This window comes from Dama dama, chromosome 5, assembly GCF_033118175.1.
Source record: "Dama dama isolate Ldn47 chromosome 5, ASM3311817v1, whole genome shotgun sequence".
Taxonomy (NCBI): Eukaryota; Metazoa; Chordata; class Mammalia; order Artiodactyla; family Cervidae; genus Dama; species Dama dama.
In genome coordinates this window covers 96,638,625-96,652,142 of record NC_083685.1, presented here as the reverse complement: position 1 = coordinate 96,652,142, position 13,518 = coordinate 96,638,625, and the positions used below count along the sequence as shown (strand labels likewise).

The 13,518-nt window shown below is 52.4% G+C and overlaps 2 protein-coding genes across 2 annotated transcripts; one reads left to right on the top strand and one right to left on the bottom strand.

Annotated features, from left to right (window-relative positions):
* Positions 1–125: 125 nt before the first annotated feature.
* Positions 126–3,989, bottom strand: CXCL16 (C-X-C motif chemokine ligand 16). The gene is made up of 5 exons (XM_061143261.1): positions 3,465–3,989; positions 2,984–3,122; positions 2,583–2,665; positions 832–1,251; positions 126–379 (listed from the first exon to the last, which is right to left on the bottom strand). The coding sequence occupies exons 1-5, from the start codon at positions 3,529–3,531 to the stop codon at positions 312–314; spliced, it is 777 nt and encodes a 258-aa protein (XP_060999244.1). The 5' UTR covers positions 3,532–3,989; the 3' UTR covers positions 126–311.
* A 120-nt stretch (positions 3,990–4,109) lies between these two features.
* ZMYND15 (zinc finger MYND-type containing 15) lies at positions 4,110–9,729 on the top strand. Its single transcript, XM_061143260.1, has 14 exons — positions 4,110–4,195; positions 4,628–5,242; positions 5,665–5,899; positions 5,990–6,145; positions 6,367–6,527; positions 7,035–7,187; positions 7,509–7,589; positions 7,726–7,842; positions 7,961–8,049; positions 8,137–8,235; positions 8,414–8,567; positions 8,650–8,708; positions 8,938–9,098; positions 9,459–9,729. The coding sequence occupies exons 2-14, from the start codon at positions 4,657–4,659 to the stop codon at positions 9,628–9,630; spliced, it is 2,223 nt and encodes a 740-aa protein (XP_060999243.1). The 5' UTR covers positions 4,110–4,195; positions 4,628–4,656; the 3' UTR covers positions 9,631–9,729.
* Positions 9,730–13,518: the final 3,789 nt, after the last annotated feature.

The following is a 13,518-nucleotide window of genomic DNA, read 5'->3' as shown; positions in this document are numbered from 1 at the left end:
AGCTGAAGCCAAGAATCAGGCATGATTAGGGGGCAAGGGAATAAGACCCATGTCTGCGGAAAGAAGAGCCAAAAATTATAAAAATAAGTTTTAGTAGTTAAAAAATATGGAATGTATACAAGACATAAAATAAACAGCAATTTTATATCATGGTATAGAAGAAATCCAAAAGAACAGAGGAAAGGTCTAAGGGAGGTCAGTGGCTGGTTAGTTGTGAATTAAAAACACTGACCAATAAGTAAAGAGTGTCTGCCATGTGCCAGAAATTGTTCTAGTATATTAATTGATGCTGAATAAATCATAATCTACCCTCAGAAGATTCCATTCTGTGTACTGGTTCGTCTGCTGCAGGTGTATAAGTATAACGAAGCTTCAGGATCTGGAAAAGATAAAGAAATTAACAGATGAGCTCTGAGATCAAGGGAAGTTGGGCAGGGTATCGGGCAAGGGGTGACAGCTTAAACTGGGGAATCAGAGTCCAAAACATTAGCTATAGACCAGGTATACAGCAGGTGCTCAACAGTAAAGATCTGTGAATTGAATGAATGGCTCCCACTTTCCTCCACAGCTTCATCTCCCACTAGTCTGCTCTAGCTGCCATCTTGATGTTGCTCCAAGCACTGCCTGGCTTCAAGGGCTGGTCCCCGGGCCTGTGATGGTGTCCCTCCCTCCCCACACTGTAGTCGGGCTGACTCTTCACTCATCGCCTGTGGTCCATGATGCAGGCGTCGTCTGTATCTGTCTCTGGGTCTGCCTGAGAGCTACTGCTGGCAGAATCCCTGCCAGGGAGGCTCTGGGTCCCTGGAGGAGGGGTTCAGAAGCCCAGTTTACCTGGAGGATGCTTCAGGGACTGCTTCCTCCTCCGCTTGCACACCACATAGAGTAGGACTCCAGTGAGGAAGAAAATGATGGCCAAGAGGGACAGCACGGGCACGAAGGCTGATGTCCCAGCTGCAGGACCCACTTTTTCTTTCAGCTGCTTCTGGTTCTCCCTGGCCTCAGGGTCTGCCCCCAGACTGTGGCCCGAAGTGTAAGTGGTAGTTTCATGGGTGGGGATGAGCTTGCTGTCCAAGGACAGTGCTCCTTCCAGAGGGGTGGGTTGCTGGGTACGCTGCAGGGTGGATGGCAGGTACGTCCTGGAAGTGGTGACTGTGTCTGAAGGTGCCGCTTCTGTGGGCTCAGGAAGCTGGGTGCTGCGAAGAGGTGCATCCCCGTGGCTGGCCACCACCCTAGCTTGAGCATGTCCACATTCTGAAGAAGCAAGAAGTGAGAAATCAGGGCTACAAGGGGACAAGGTGAAGAACTAGATAAGAGGGCAGGGTAGCGGGTCAAGGAGAACATCAAGGGAACAGCAGAAGGCCAGGAAAGGAGGGTAGAGGGAAAATATGGGGAGATGGAAGTGAGCAACTACAACATGGAACCCCTGGGGCGATCATGCCCTGGAAAGTCAGGAGACCCCGGTTAGAACCCAGACTCTGCTACAAAGTATCTGTGACCTTGCCCCTTGTCTCCTAACCTCTCTGGGCTTCATTTCTTTTAGCTGTAACTTAGGGATAATTTTAGTAACAAAGGCCAGAGTAGCCAGGAAGAGTAAATGAAATCAGATAGGTGCTGGGACCTGGAAGAACACTTGGTGTTTTAATGGTTGTGTAATTATTTTAGGAGTAAAATACAACCAGCATGTCAAATTTGTGACTTCACAGGTGCTCCTGTTTAGGACAAGTTGCCATTAAGTTTTTCAAAAGTGGCTGTATACACTTATTTATTCATTTCATTGTTTTAAAATTTTACCTCAAAGGAACAATAAAATACAGAACTCAATCCTTAATAATATACATGGTGAAATGTCTGGGAATAAAGTATAATCAAGCCTGCACTTACTTGGAAGTGCACCAAAAAGATATTAGGCAGATCGATGAGGGATAGAGGGATGCATAGACAGATGGGTGGGCAATAAAGCAAATATAGTTAAAATGCCTTAAACTCGATATTATAAAATATAAAATAAATTTGCTTTATTATGGACATATATAAAATACATCAAATATAAAAATCAATCTTAGAATTAGGTGGTGGTTATATGGATATTCACTGGACAAATCTTTCAATTTTTGTACATGTCTTCAAATTTCCATAATAAAATTGTTCTTATTGTTTAGTCATCAAGTCATGTCTGACTCTTTTGCAGGTCCATGGACTGTAGCCCATAAGGCTCCTCTGTCCATGGGATTTCCCAGTCAAGAGTGCCATCTCCTTCTCCAGGGGATCTTTCCAACCCAAGGATAGAACCCACTATCTCCTGCAATGGCAGGTAGATTCTTTACCTCTGAGCCACTGGGGAAGCCTCCACCATAAAATACTGGAACATAAAAATAGTGCCTTGATTTCAAGAACAACATTAAGTAAATGCACAGTGATAGGATGCATTGGCAAAAATCATGAAAGTGGTGGTGAAGCGTTTATGGTCAACAGGAACTTAAGTCAAAGTATACTGAAGAGGAAAGGGTTGAGGCAAAGAAGGGTGTAAGGTGGACCCACGGAGCCCTGAGGACAGGGCCTGGGGAAGAGGGGAAAGCTCTCACCTCCACTATCAAAGCAGCGCATCAGTTCCTGAACCCAGCGGTCAGTGCTGCCTCCACATACATTTTTGTAGGGTAGCTGGAACCTGAGGAACGACCTGGTCTCAGATGTGTCCCCACTCGCTGCCCCACCCCCGCTATTCTCAGCTCTTTCCTGGTTCCAGAAGTGAGGTCACTCCCCAGCTTCAGCAGTTTCTGCTGGCACTGGGAAATTCCAGGTAGGTGGGACAGGGGAAAAGGGAAACTGAAGGTGCAACGAATAAGGGCGAACGTGACCTGGAGGAGTGGGGCGGGGGCTAGACGCCCTCCCAGGAGATCGAGTTTGACCAGAGGATCCTGAAGAGCGGGGGCGGGGAGGGGGGATGTACCGGCGCAGCCCTCGCATGGGTGGGTGGTGAGATTACCTGACGTAGGAAATACAGCGCTGATATGCCTTCAGGTATTTTCGGAGATTTCCCATGAGTTGCGCGTTTCGGGGGGAATGGGAAGAGACTCTAAGATCGCAGAGACAACGTCCAACCATGCTGCCTTCGTTACCATTTCCTGAGCGGGACCGAAGTGGTTCGCACAGGCCCCCGGTTCAAGGGACTCATGCAGCTGCTACTAAGACTTCAACCCACAGCCTCGCTACAGCGTCTCCCCTAAACCCCAGGATCTGAGCCCCGACCCCGGCTCAACCCACGCTTCACTCTCCCCAAATATGTCCATAATCACACCTGGACCCAGGTGTTCCCCAGCCCATCTCCAACCCCAGGCAGCTGGCCCTCCCCCAGCCCCGGCTGCCTTGGGGACCCTGGCTCCCCATTTACTCAACTCAACCCCGCGGCGCTAGTGCCTCCCTCCCATTTCCTTCCCCGGATTCGGGGATCCGGGCCCTTAACGAACCTGGAGAAGTGAGACAAGTTACAAATAGTAGGACCAAGAGGAACCGGGATGCCCGGCCCAGCAGCATCTCTGCCCGCCGCGTTCTGTCTGACTCCCCGACGTTCTCCGGAGCCGGACGACCAGCCGGTTTCTCAGTGGCTTTCGCTTCCTTCTCCCGCTTCGCCTGTGATTCCGCGGGACACGGCGGTCGTCGGCGCCGGGGCCCGGCCGGCCGAGGCAGGTCGCGAGGGGGCAGCGCGTCCCTCCCGGCGTCCTCACCGTCTCAAATCGACAGTGGGGTCAGTACCGTCGCAACCGCGTGATCGCCGGCCTGGGGGCGGCGGGGAAACGCCGGGAGGTGGAGTTCCTCCGCCAGCACCCCCGCACCCAGCCCAGAGCCTCGTCGAAGGGGTAGCCAGGAATGATGGAAGAAGGCGAGAGAAAGCGAAAGGAAGCCCAGGGTGCACGGCTAGGCGCGGCTGGACGGCAGCACTGCCCCGCCCGCCGCAGGTCCGTCCCTGTGACCTGCTCCTTAGAGAGGCTTTCACGTTTTGACCCGGGTCCTCTCACGTGGCCGGAGTGACTGGCAGCACCAGTCCGCGCGCCCCGCGGCGCAGACACTGACCCGGGCGCCTCCGCGCTGCGCAAGACTTTGGGGCGTGGCCACCCGAGCAGCCGCCTGTGGGCTCGGGCAGCCTGACGTCACACCGCACCCCGAGGTATTTACCTTCGAAAAGTGGTGGCGGCTGCAGGTACCGGAGCAGTGGAGCGGCCGGGGCGGGGGCTAGGTGTACTGGGGTTCATCACCAACCCTAACCCGGTCCAAGGCGAAGGGATGCCCTGCCTCTGATGCTCCTCCCACACCCCACAGACGAGTCCAAAACTCTTCCCCATAGGATTAACTCTCTCCCACTTCGATCCTCAATTCAATTCAGCCCCTACCTTTGAGGGTTTGAACCTCAGATTTGGAGCCCCAAATACTGTCTCCCTCCTGACTACTCACTTATAACCCTAATCACCCACTTTCAAGTCTGGCCCCGTTCTCATCCTGAACTTGCATCCTCAGCCCCGAAAACTCTTTTCTGGCTCCCAACATCCATCCATAGATACCACCCTAAGGGACCCCTCCAACCCACACCATCCCGGGTGCCTCTCCCTCACCACACATCCCTTCCTCTGCTCAGTCTGACCCAGGCCCTGTGTCCCTGAAGACATGGAGTTTGTGTCTGGATACCGGGATGAATTCCTTGATTTTGCTGCCCTCCTCTTTGGCTGGTTCCGCAAGTTCGTGGCAGAGCGCGGGGCTGTAGGGACCAGCCCTGAGGGTCGCTGGCGGCAGCTGGAGGCTCAGATCAGAAGGTTGCCCCAGGACCCGGCCCTCTGGGTGCTCCACGTCCTGCCCAACCGCAGTGTGGGCATCAGCCTGGGGCAAGGGGCAGAGCCAGGCCCTGGACCAGGCCTGGGAGCTGCCCGGCTGCTGGGAGATGAGCCCCCACTCCACCTGCGAGACCTAAGTCCCTATGTCAGCTTTGTCAGTCTGGAGGAAGGGGAGGAAGGAGAGGAGGAGGAGGAGGAAGAGGAAGAAGAAGAGAATGGAGAGGAGGAGGGTGCAGGCACCAAAAAGGTAGAAACAGAGGAGAATGGGGAGCTGGCCCCTAGCAGCAGGGAGTCTCCCCAGGAAGCCACCCCTCCAGGGGAGCCAGAGGAGGCCGAGCAGGAGGCTGGAGGTGGCGAGGATGGCCAAGAGGACAGGGCAGAAGACGAACCGGGGCCTGAGAGGAGGAAGGGACGGAGAAGTGGTAAGAACCCAGGATGACCCTGCCGTGCCCCCTGCCCAGCAGACCCCCCTTCTGAAGCTCTCCTCTGCCCCCTCAGAACACAGTTAGGAGTCACACATGAGTGGTCCTCAGGCCACTCCGGCCTGAAAAGATGTTTTCATTGATCCACATTTTTTTTTTTTAAGTCTCACCAACTTTAAACATTAAAAGAAAAAAAAATCCCAGAAGTCGGGAGTTAACACCTCAAGAAAAATGTTAAGTTCCCACAGCACACCCCCACATTTCTGCCCGGTGGCAAATGCTCGTTCTGTGGAGCCACTGTCCTCTTCCAATGAGGCCTGCCCTCCTACCTAGTCCCCTCTCCTACCCCAGGAGTATCTGATTTGGTACCCTGCCCCTGACAATCTTCCCCCTCCACCCCTGGCTTTTCCTGTCTTCTGCAGATGCTGCCCCCTTGCACCTTTCCTGCCTCCTACTGGTGACGGATGAACATGGCACCATCCTGGGCATTGACCTGCTGATGGAAGGAGCCCAGGGGAGCACAGGCAGGGGCTCAGGGGCTGAGAACCTGGCTCCTCGAGCCTATGCTCTCCTCTGCCACAGCATGGTCTGCCCCATGGGCTCCGGAGACCCCCGAAAGCCCCGACAGCTTACTGTGGGAGATGCCCAGCTGCATCGGTACAGAAAGCTGGTAGAGGGTGGGGAAGCCTGGGGGCCTGGGCTCCTGAGCCCCACCCCCAACCTGATGCCGTCTCCACCCTCATTCAGGGAGCTGGAGAATCTAGTCCCAAGGCTGGGAGTGAAGTTAGCCAAGACCCCGATGCGGACGTGGGGTCCCCGGCCAGGCTTCACCTTTGCCTCCCTCCGGGCTCGAACCTGCCATGTTTGTCATAGGCACAGCTTTGAAGTGAAACTGACACCCTGGTGAGCAACCTGCAAAGACAGAGTGAGGGGGAGGAAGGGCAGGCAAACAGAGAGAGAATAAGGAACAGAGAAACAAGAAGATGAAAAAATACCATGCTGTGATAGGCAAAGAGAGTACAAACAGACTGAGTGACATATGGGCAGCTGCAGGACAGATGGACAGCAGACAGGGGACCTACATACACTAACACGGAGTACCCCACTACCTCCTATAACCCCAGCCCCCAGTGCGGTGCTGTCTTGTACTGTGGAGAGGCTTGTCTCCGTGTGGACTGGAAGCGATGCCCAGATGACGTAAGCCACCGATTTTGGTGCCCAAGGCTTGCAGCCTTCATGGAGAGGGCTGGAGAACTGGCAACCCTGCCTTTTACCTACACCGCAGGTATCACAAGGAGGTCAGAATGGATGGGGGAAGTGGACCCAGGTCTTTGGAACAGGGTCCTGGGCTTGAAGGTTAAGTGCCTGTTATTTCAGAGTCTTGATCCCTGGAGTAACAGCTGAGAGCTGAGTATTTGGGGCTGGGAGCTAGACTCCTGGGGCTGGATAGCCTCTCTGGAGCTGAGGACTGAGTGCGCAGGTCCCTGAGAGAACTTAGGGGATTCAGGTAGAGATACAAATACTTGCTTCTCAGCTTCACAAGCTGGCAACCTGAAACAAATCACTTTACTTCTTAGAGTTTTTCCTCACCAGTAAAACAGGCAGATAAGCAAATGTTAAAACCCGGAATTGTTATATGGCTTCTGTGGACTCTGCTGTCCACTCAGGAATGTTAGTTCTCTGCCTGACTGGAAGCAGACTCGGGCCCAGGGTCCTGGGGAGAGGCTGTGGTGAGCCCAAGTCCGGAATCCTGGCCACCGGACCCTCAACCCCTCCCCTCATTCTTCTCCAGAGGTGACCAGTGAAACCTTTAACAAGGAGGCCTTCCTGGCCTCCCGCGGCCTCACTCGTGGCTACTGGACCCAGCTCAGCATGCTGATTCCAGGCCCTGGTGCCCCCAGGCACCCAAGAGGCAGCACACCCTCCCTCAGCCTTCTTCTCCATGGTGCGTGGGGCTGCTCTCCAGGCATGAGTCCCTCAGACTAGGGGGCAGGAGGGGAGACCAAAAAGTTGTCCAGATCCTAGATAACCCCTCCACATACACACCAGATCCCCCCTGCCCCCAGCACCAGGGCACTGCCTGCCCTTTCCCAACCCTCAGAAAAGTCACCCCTGCCCACCCTCTCCAGAAGCCCCATCCCTAGGCAGTTCCCCAGCCCCCTGATGCAGCTCCAGATCCTCTCAGGGAACACAGCTCCTTTGGAAGAAGGAAGCAGCCAGGTGGGGATCTCCCTGACACCAGGCTCATCGTCTTTCATCCTCACAGGAGATCCTTACCAGCCTTTCCAGGGGGATGGGCCCGCCCTGATGCCTCCAGTGCCCCCAGATTCACCCAGGGGCCTCTTTGGTGAGCCGGAGGGGCCCTGAGGGAGCTAGCGGTGGGGATGCGATCTGGAGGGCCAGAGGTCTTGGGTGGCTGAGAAAGGAGGCTGTTAGGCTGGAGGGGGCCTGAGGTCAGGTTCCCAGTAGCCTACTCTCCCCAGGCTCATGGCAGGATTACTACACGTGGCGGGGCCTCAGCTTGGACTCCCCCATGGCCGTGCTCCTCACCTACCCGCTGACTGTGTACTACGTCATCACCCACCTGGTGCCCCAGTCCTGTAAGGAGAGCCAGGGCAGGGGGGAGGACTGCGTGGAGCAGAGGGGCCAGGTGGCTGGTAGGGGACAGGAGGGAGGGGAGGAGGAGGCCATATTTTTAAGTGTCTAGCTTATCACCAGTCCCTGAGCTCAACATCCAGAACAAACAGTCACTGAAAATCCACGTGGTGGAGGCTGGGAAGGAGTTTGACCTTGTCATGGTGTTTTGGGTAAGCCCCTCCAGGCCTGAAGAGTGGGCATGTGGGTGTGGAGGTGGACACGGGGTGGAACCCAGATTCGTCCTCTTTGCCCTTCAGGAACTCTTGGTCTTACTCCCCCATGTGGCCCTGGAGCTGCAGTTTGTGGGTGATGGCCTGCCCCTGGAAAGTGACCAGCAGCACTTTACCCTCCAGAGGGTGAGGGTTGAGTCCCGCCTCCCCCTGCCCCTCACCCCAATCTCCAGACTTGGTCCCTCTGCTGTCATCCTGGTTGGGCTGTGCCCTTCTGGTCCCTGCCTTCTCTCCCCTGTCTTACCTGACACATTTTCCAGCACCATCACTTCCACTGGCCTCTCTCCCACTTTTGACTCTCCAGGATGGCCCTGAAGTATCTGTCCGCCCTTGTTCCGGCGTATCAGCACGGCTCAGCTCTGGGACTAAAGAGAAAGGGGTCCGCAGAGACCTGCAGATCAAGGTGTCTGCAAGGCCCTACCACCTGCTCCAGGGGCCCAAGCCTGACTTGGTCATCGGTAAGAGCCGGGGGCGGGAGCGTGGAGAAGGTGGGAGGAGGCCATGGAAGCTAGCTTCTCCCTGCTCTCCTTCTCTCCGCAGGATTTAACTCTGGCTTTGGACTAAAGGACACTTGGCTGAGCTCGCTGCCCCGGTTACAGGTGGGGGATGGGGCAAACGAGACCTTCTCTCACCTGCCGCCTGGTCCCTTATTTTCTAAAAGTGTCTTCTTCCCCATCATCTGCTCCACAGACGTAGGGTGCACCCACGGGTCCTCCTGGACCCTGTGTCTGCCTCGTGCCTCTCCCCATCCCAGTCCTCTGGGTCCCCGGGAGGTATATGGGGGTGGGAGCCTTTCTGTGAGTGTCTGAGGCCCCGCTCCCACCCCAGTCCCTCCGAGTGCCGGCCTTCTTCACCGAGAGCAGCGAGTATGGCTGTGTGATGGACGATCAGACCATGGCGGTGGCCACAGGAGGGGGGACCAGCCCTCCGCAGCCCAACCCTTTCCGCTCCCCCTTTCGCCTCAGAGCGGCAGACAATTGCATGCCCTGGTAAGGCCTTCGTACTCTCTGGCTGCTCATCCTGAAAAGCCCACCTCAACCCTCGTCTCTATGGTCCTGGGGCCCTCCTGGCCCAGCCCTACCCCCTGCTTCCTCCGCCCTCACTCCTCACGACCCCCACTGGAGGGTCTCGACAACGCCCACACACCCCTCTTTAGAACCAGCTCACAAAATCTCTCCAACCCCTGGTCCTCTACCCACCAAAATATAGCCCTGATTACACACACCCTGGCTGGCCCGCGGAGCCCTAAGCCTAGCCCCACCCCCCGGGAAGGCAGAATTTAGAAGCCCCGACCCTTGGGGGTATCCCAGCCTCTTGGCCCCGCCCCTGATGGAGCCACGCCCCCTCAGGTACTGCAACGCTTTCATCTTCCACTTGGTCTACAAGCCCTCGCAGGGAAGCGGGGCCCGCCCGGCGCCCGGGCCTGTGCCTCCGGCCCCAACTCCTACCGCCCCTCCCGCCCCCGCCCGTCGGCGCCGAGGAGAAAAGAAACCTGGGCGGGGGTCCCGCCGGCGCAGGTGAGGGCCGAGAGATAGCAGTCCACCCTCTTCGCCCGACACGCCTCAGAAAGGAACACGAAACAGGGGAGGCCGAGGGCGAGGCCGGTTGGCGGAACACGAAAAGCGGAATAAAATTACTTGTTTGAAATCACTGAGTCAAAGGCTCATCCTTGGGTCCTTAAATGGAGAGAGGAGAAAAAGGATTTAAGGAAGACATTTTCCTCCAGCTTTCTTCAGTTCCTCGACCGCTATCCCCTCTCTCTTTGCTTGGGATTCTAACCTTCCTGGGTAATCCCGTGCGTGCGTGCGTGCTAAATCGCTTCAGTCGTGTCCGACTCTTTGCGACCCCATGGATTGTAGCCCGCTAGGTTCCTCTGTCCATGGAATTCTCCAGGCAAAGATATTGGAGTGGGTTGCCATTTCCTCCTTCAGGGGATCTTCCCGACCCCAAACTTCTTCTAATGTGTGTTGATAAGACACTTCCCGGCCCCAGGAACAATCAGGGACCGGATCCAAGTCAAGATAAGACCAAGAAACAGAAAGTGACTTCTCTGGGGGGAGTGGTGGGGGAGGGGGCGCGGGGGCAGGGGAGGCATACAACCTCCTTGGGGACGCACAGCCTTGGTTTAGACTCAGTGAAAGCCCCAGGCCACCCACCTGTCCAGCTAACCTCATGGCCATCCTTGACTCCACCTTCTCTCATATTTCATGTCCCATAAGAACCAACTCCAGCTGAATGAGACTGCTGGTCACTCAACGTCCAGCAGTTTATGTCCAGTCCCACTGAAAAATGCCCCCTGTATCTCCTATTCCTTCCAAAACAGACATTCAAAACATTATTCTCTGCTTAAATCCCTTCAGTGACTTTCTTCTGCTTTTTAAAATCCCCATAAGCATAAGCTGGGCCTAAAGATGCTTGTCACAAAGTATAGAAAAGGAAAAAATAGTGGAGAAATCTGGCAGACACCCCCTGAATCAACTGACAAAGATGTATGAGAAATAAGAAGTCATGCTGACATCATGCTTCCTGACCTGATGCAATGACAAGGCCACACTCCCACTCCCATCCCCTCTGTAGTATTTTCCCCCAAATCCATAACTTTAGACTAATCACAAGAACACATCAGGGAAAAAAAAATCCTGGGACAGTCTACAAAACACCTGACCACTATTTTCAAAAGTATAAGTCACAAAAAGCAAAGAAAAACCAAGAAAGACTAACAGATTGGTAGAGACTAAGGAGACATGACAATCAAATAGGTTATAGTATCTTGGATTTGATCTTGAATGGAAAAAAAAAAAGAATGGGAAAACTGGAGAAATATGAATAGTCTGCTATTTAGCTAGTGGTATTATATCAATGTTAACTTCTTAGTTTTGATAAACATATCATGGTCATAGAAGAAGTAACATTAAAGGAAGATGGATGAGGAGTATTTGGGAACACTCTAGTGTCTTTGCCAAAATCACTGCAAATGGTGACTACAGCCATGAAATTAACAGACGCTTGTTCCTTGGAAGAAAAGCTATGACCAACCTAGACAGAATATTAAAAAGCAGAGACATTATTTTACCAACAAAGGTCCATTTAGTCAAAGCTATGGTTTTTCCTGTAGTCATGTATGGATGTGATAGTTGGACTATAAAGAAAGCTGAGCACAGAAGAATTGATGCTTTTGAACTGTGGTGTTGGAGAAGACTCTTGAGAGTCCCTTAGACTGCAAGGAGATCAAACCAGTCAATCTTAAAGGAAATCAGTCCTGAATATTCATTGGAAGGACTGATGCTGAAGCTGAAACTTCAATAGTTTGGCCACCTGATGCAAAAAACCTACTCATTGGAAAAGACCCTGACACTGGGAAAGATTGAAGTCGGGAGGAGAAGGGGATGACAGAGGATGAGATGATTGGATGGCATCACTAACGCAATGGATGTGAGTTTGAGTAGGCTCAAAGTAGGGAGTTGGTGATGGACAGGGAAGCCTGGCGTGCTGCAGTCCATGGGGTCACAAAGAGTCAGACACGACTGAGTGACTGAACTACTGAGTGTCTTTGCAATCTACCTATAAATCTAAAATTATTTCAAAATAAAATGTTTAGAAGATCACTCTTTAGTATGGCTTATAAAGTACCTCTCTTTCCATTATCCTCTTTTTTTCTACATATTTTATTATCTAAGTTTCCAAATGCACAAAAACCCTGGAAGACTCGGCAGAATGAATCTCTATGTACCCATCACCCAGCTTCGACAATCACCAGCATTTTTCAGTTTTATTATTATTCCTTGTGATGATGTGATAATATAACAAATATATATTTGGTCTGCATCCTCCATTCTTGGCAGGAGAGCCTCTATGACCTGAGTGATAGAGGTGAGAGGAGCCTCTTTTGTTATTTGCAATAAGCCCCTTATAACCATACCTGAGTTTATTCTAATAAGGTGACTCTGGATGAGTATTTAGCTTCAGGATGGAGGTTAGATACCAGAGCAACCAATCACATGAGTTATATCCTTTATAGTAAATCAGTAATAATTAGTATTATTACTAATTCTGAGTTCTGTGAGCAAAAATTACAAATGGAAATGGAATTTAGAGCTGGAGTCAACCCCAGAAAGTTGTTTCACTAGAGGCATGTGTGTGTGTGTTAGTCACATAGCCTGTCCAACTCTTTGTGACCCCATGGACTGGGGTTGCCAGGCTCTTCTGTCCATGGAATTCTCCAGGCAAGAATATTGTAGTGGGTTGCCATTTCCTTCTCCAGAGGATCTTCCTGACCCAGGAATCGAAGCCGGGTCTCCTGCACTGCTGGTGGATTCTTTACTGTTTGAGCCATCAGGGAAGAGCATAAGGAAGCGCAAACCAATAAGAAAAAAAATGTGAAGTATGCATCCCTTGGTGATTATTTGTAATAGCTATAATGAAACTCAAAAAAGAGTTCTGGTTTGGACTTTGATGCTAGACTAAGTTCAGATTTGGGTCAGCCTGAATTTTGGCCACTAACCTTAAAGCTATCCACTAAGTGAAAAATTAGGCTGGGACAACAGAAAGTACCTCTAAGTCTCCTGGTCACCAAGAAAGTAGTTAGCATGCATGCTCATGCATGCTGATTCTTTGCAACCCCATGGGCTGTAGCCTCTGTCCGTGGGGTTTTCCAGGCAAGAATATTGGAGTGGGTTGCCACTTCCTCCTCCAGGGGATCTTCCCAACCCAGGGATCGAACCCCAAATCTCCTGCATTGGCAGGTGAATTCTTTGCCACTGAGCCACCTGAGAAGTTAGCATGGGTGGGGAGGGCAAAAACCAAGAAACTCCTGAAACCAGGAATATAGTCGTGAAGGAGTTAGCTGCTTCATTTTTCAGACTGGTATCATCAGCTTCCTGAAGGACCTTTACTAAAATGGATTGTGAGAGTGACTAATTTAAGGGCAACATCATTGGTAGTAAATGCTGCAGTGCAGAAGAGTATGTTTGGGTCGATACAGGACCCACAGGTCCCTGTTAAACAATCACAGATGGCTCTACACCATCCAGACACAAGAGGTTATTCCTGAGGAATAATCCTGAAGCTATCCAGGGAACCACTGACTCGCCTCATTAGCATAAACTCAGGTATAGTTAAAAGGGGTCTGTAATGAGTAACAGAAGACACTCCTGTCTATCACTCAGGAAAATTTCAAGGGGTTTATGCAATTTTGAGCCAGATATGTGGGATAAAGGCCAAACATATATTTCTTTCTTTTTGGCTGTGATGGGTCTTTGTTGGGAAACTCAGGCTCAGTACTGCAGATTTAGTTGCCCAGAGGCTTGTGGGATCGTAGTTCCCTGACCAGGCGTAGAATTTGAGTCCCCTGCATTGGAAAGTGGATCCTTAACCACTGGACCACCAAGGAAGTCCCCCAAACATATATTG

Excerpts from the sequence above, each read along its gene's own strand:
- CXCL16 (XM_061143261.1), bottom strand. The coding sequence starts at position 3,531 with ATGCTGCTGGGCCGGGCATCCCGGTTCCTCTTGGTCCTACTATTTGTA. Across the intron at positions 1,252-2,582 it reads GCGCTGCTTTGATAGTGGAG|AATGTGGACATGCTCAAGCT; the intron begins GTGAGAGCTTTC and ends TTGCTTCTTCAG. Across the intron at positions 380-831 it reads GTCCCTGAAGCATCCTCCAG|ATCCTGAAGCTTCGTTATAC; the intron begins GTAAACTGGGCT and ends TATCTTTTCCAG.
- ZMYND15 (XM_061143260.1), top strand. The coding sequence starts at position 4,657 with ATGGAGTTTGTGTCTGGATACCGGGATGAATTCCTTGATTTTGCTGCC. Across the intron at positions 7,188-7,508 it reads CCTCAGCCTTCTTCTCCATG|GAGATCCTTACCAGCCTTTC; the intron begins GTGCGTGGGGCT and ends TCATCCTCACAG. Across the intron at positions 8,050-8,136 it reads ACCTTGTCATGGTGTTTTGG|GAACTCTTGGTCTTACTCCC; the intron begins GTAAGCCCCTCC and ends TTTGCCCTTCAG.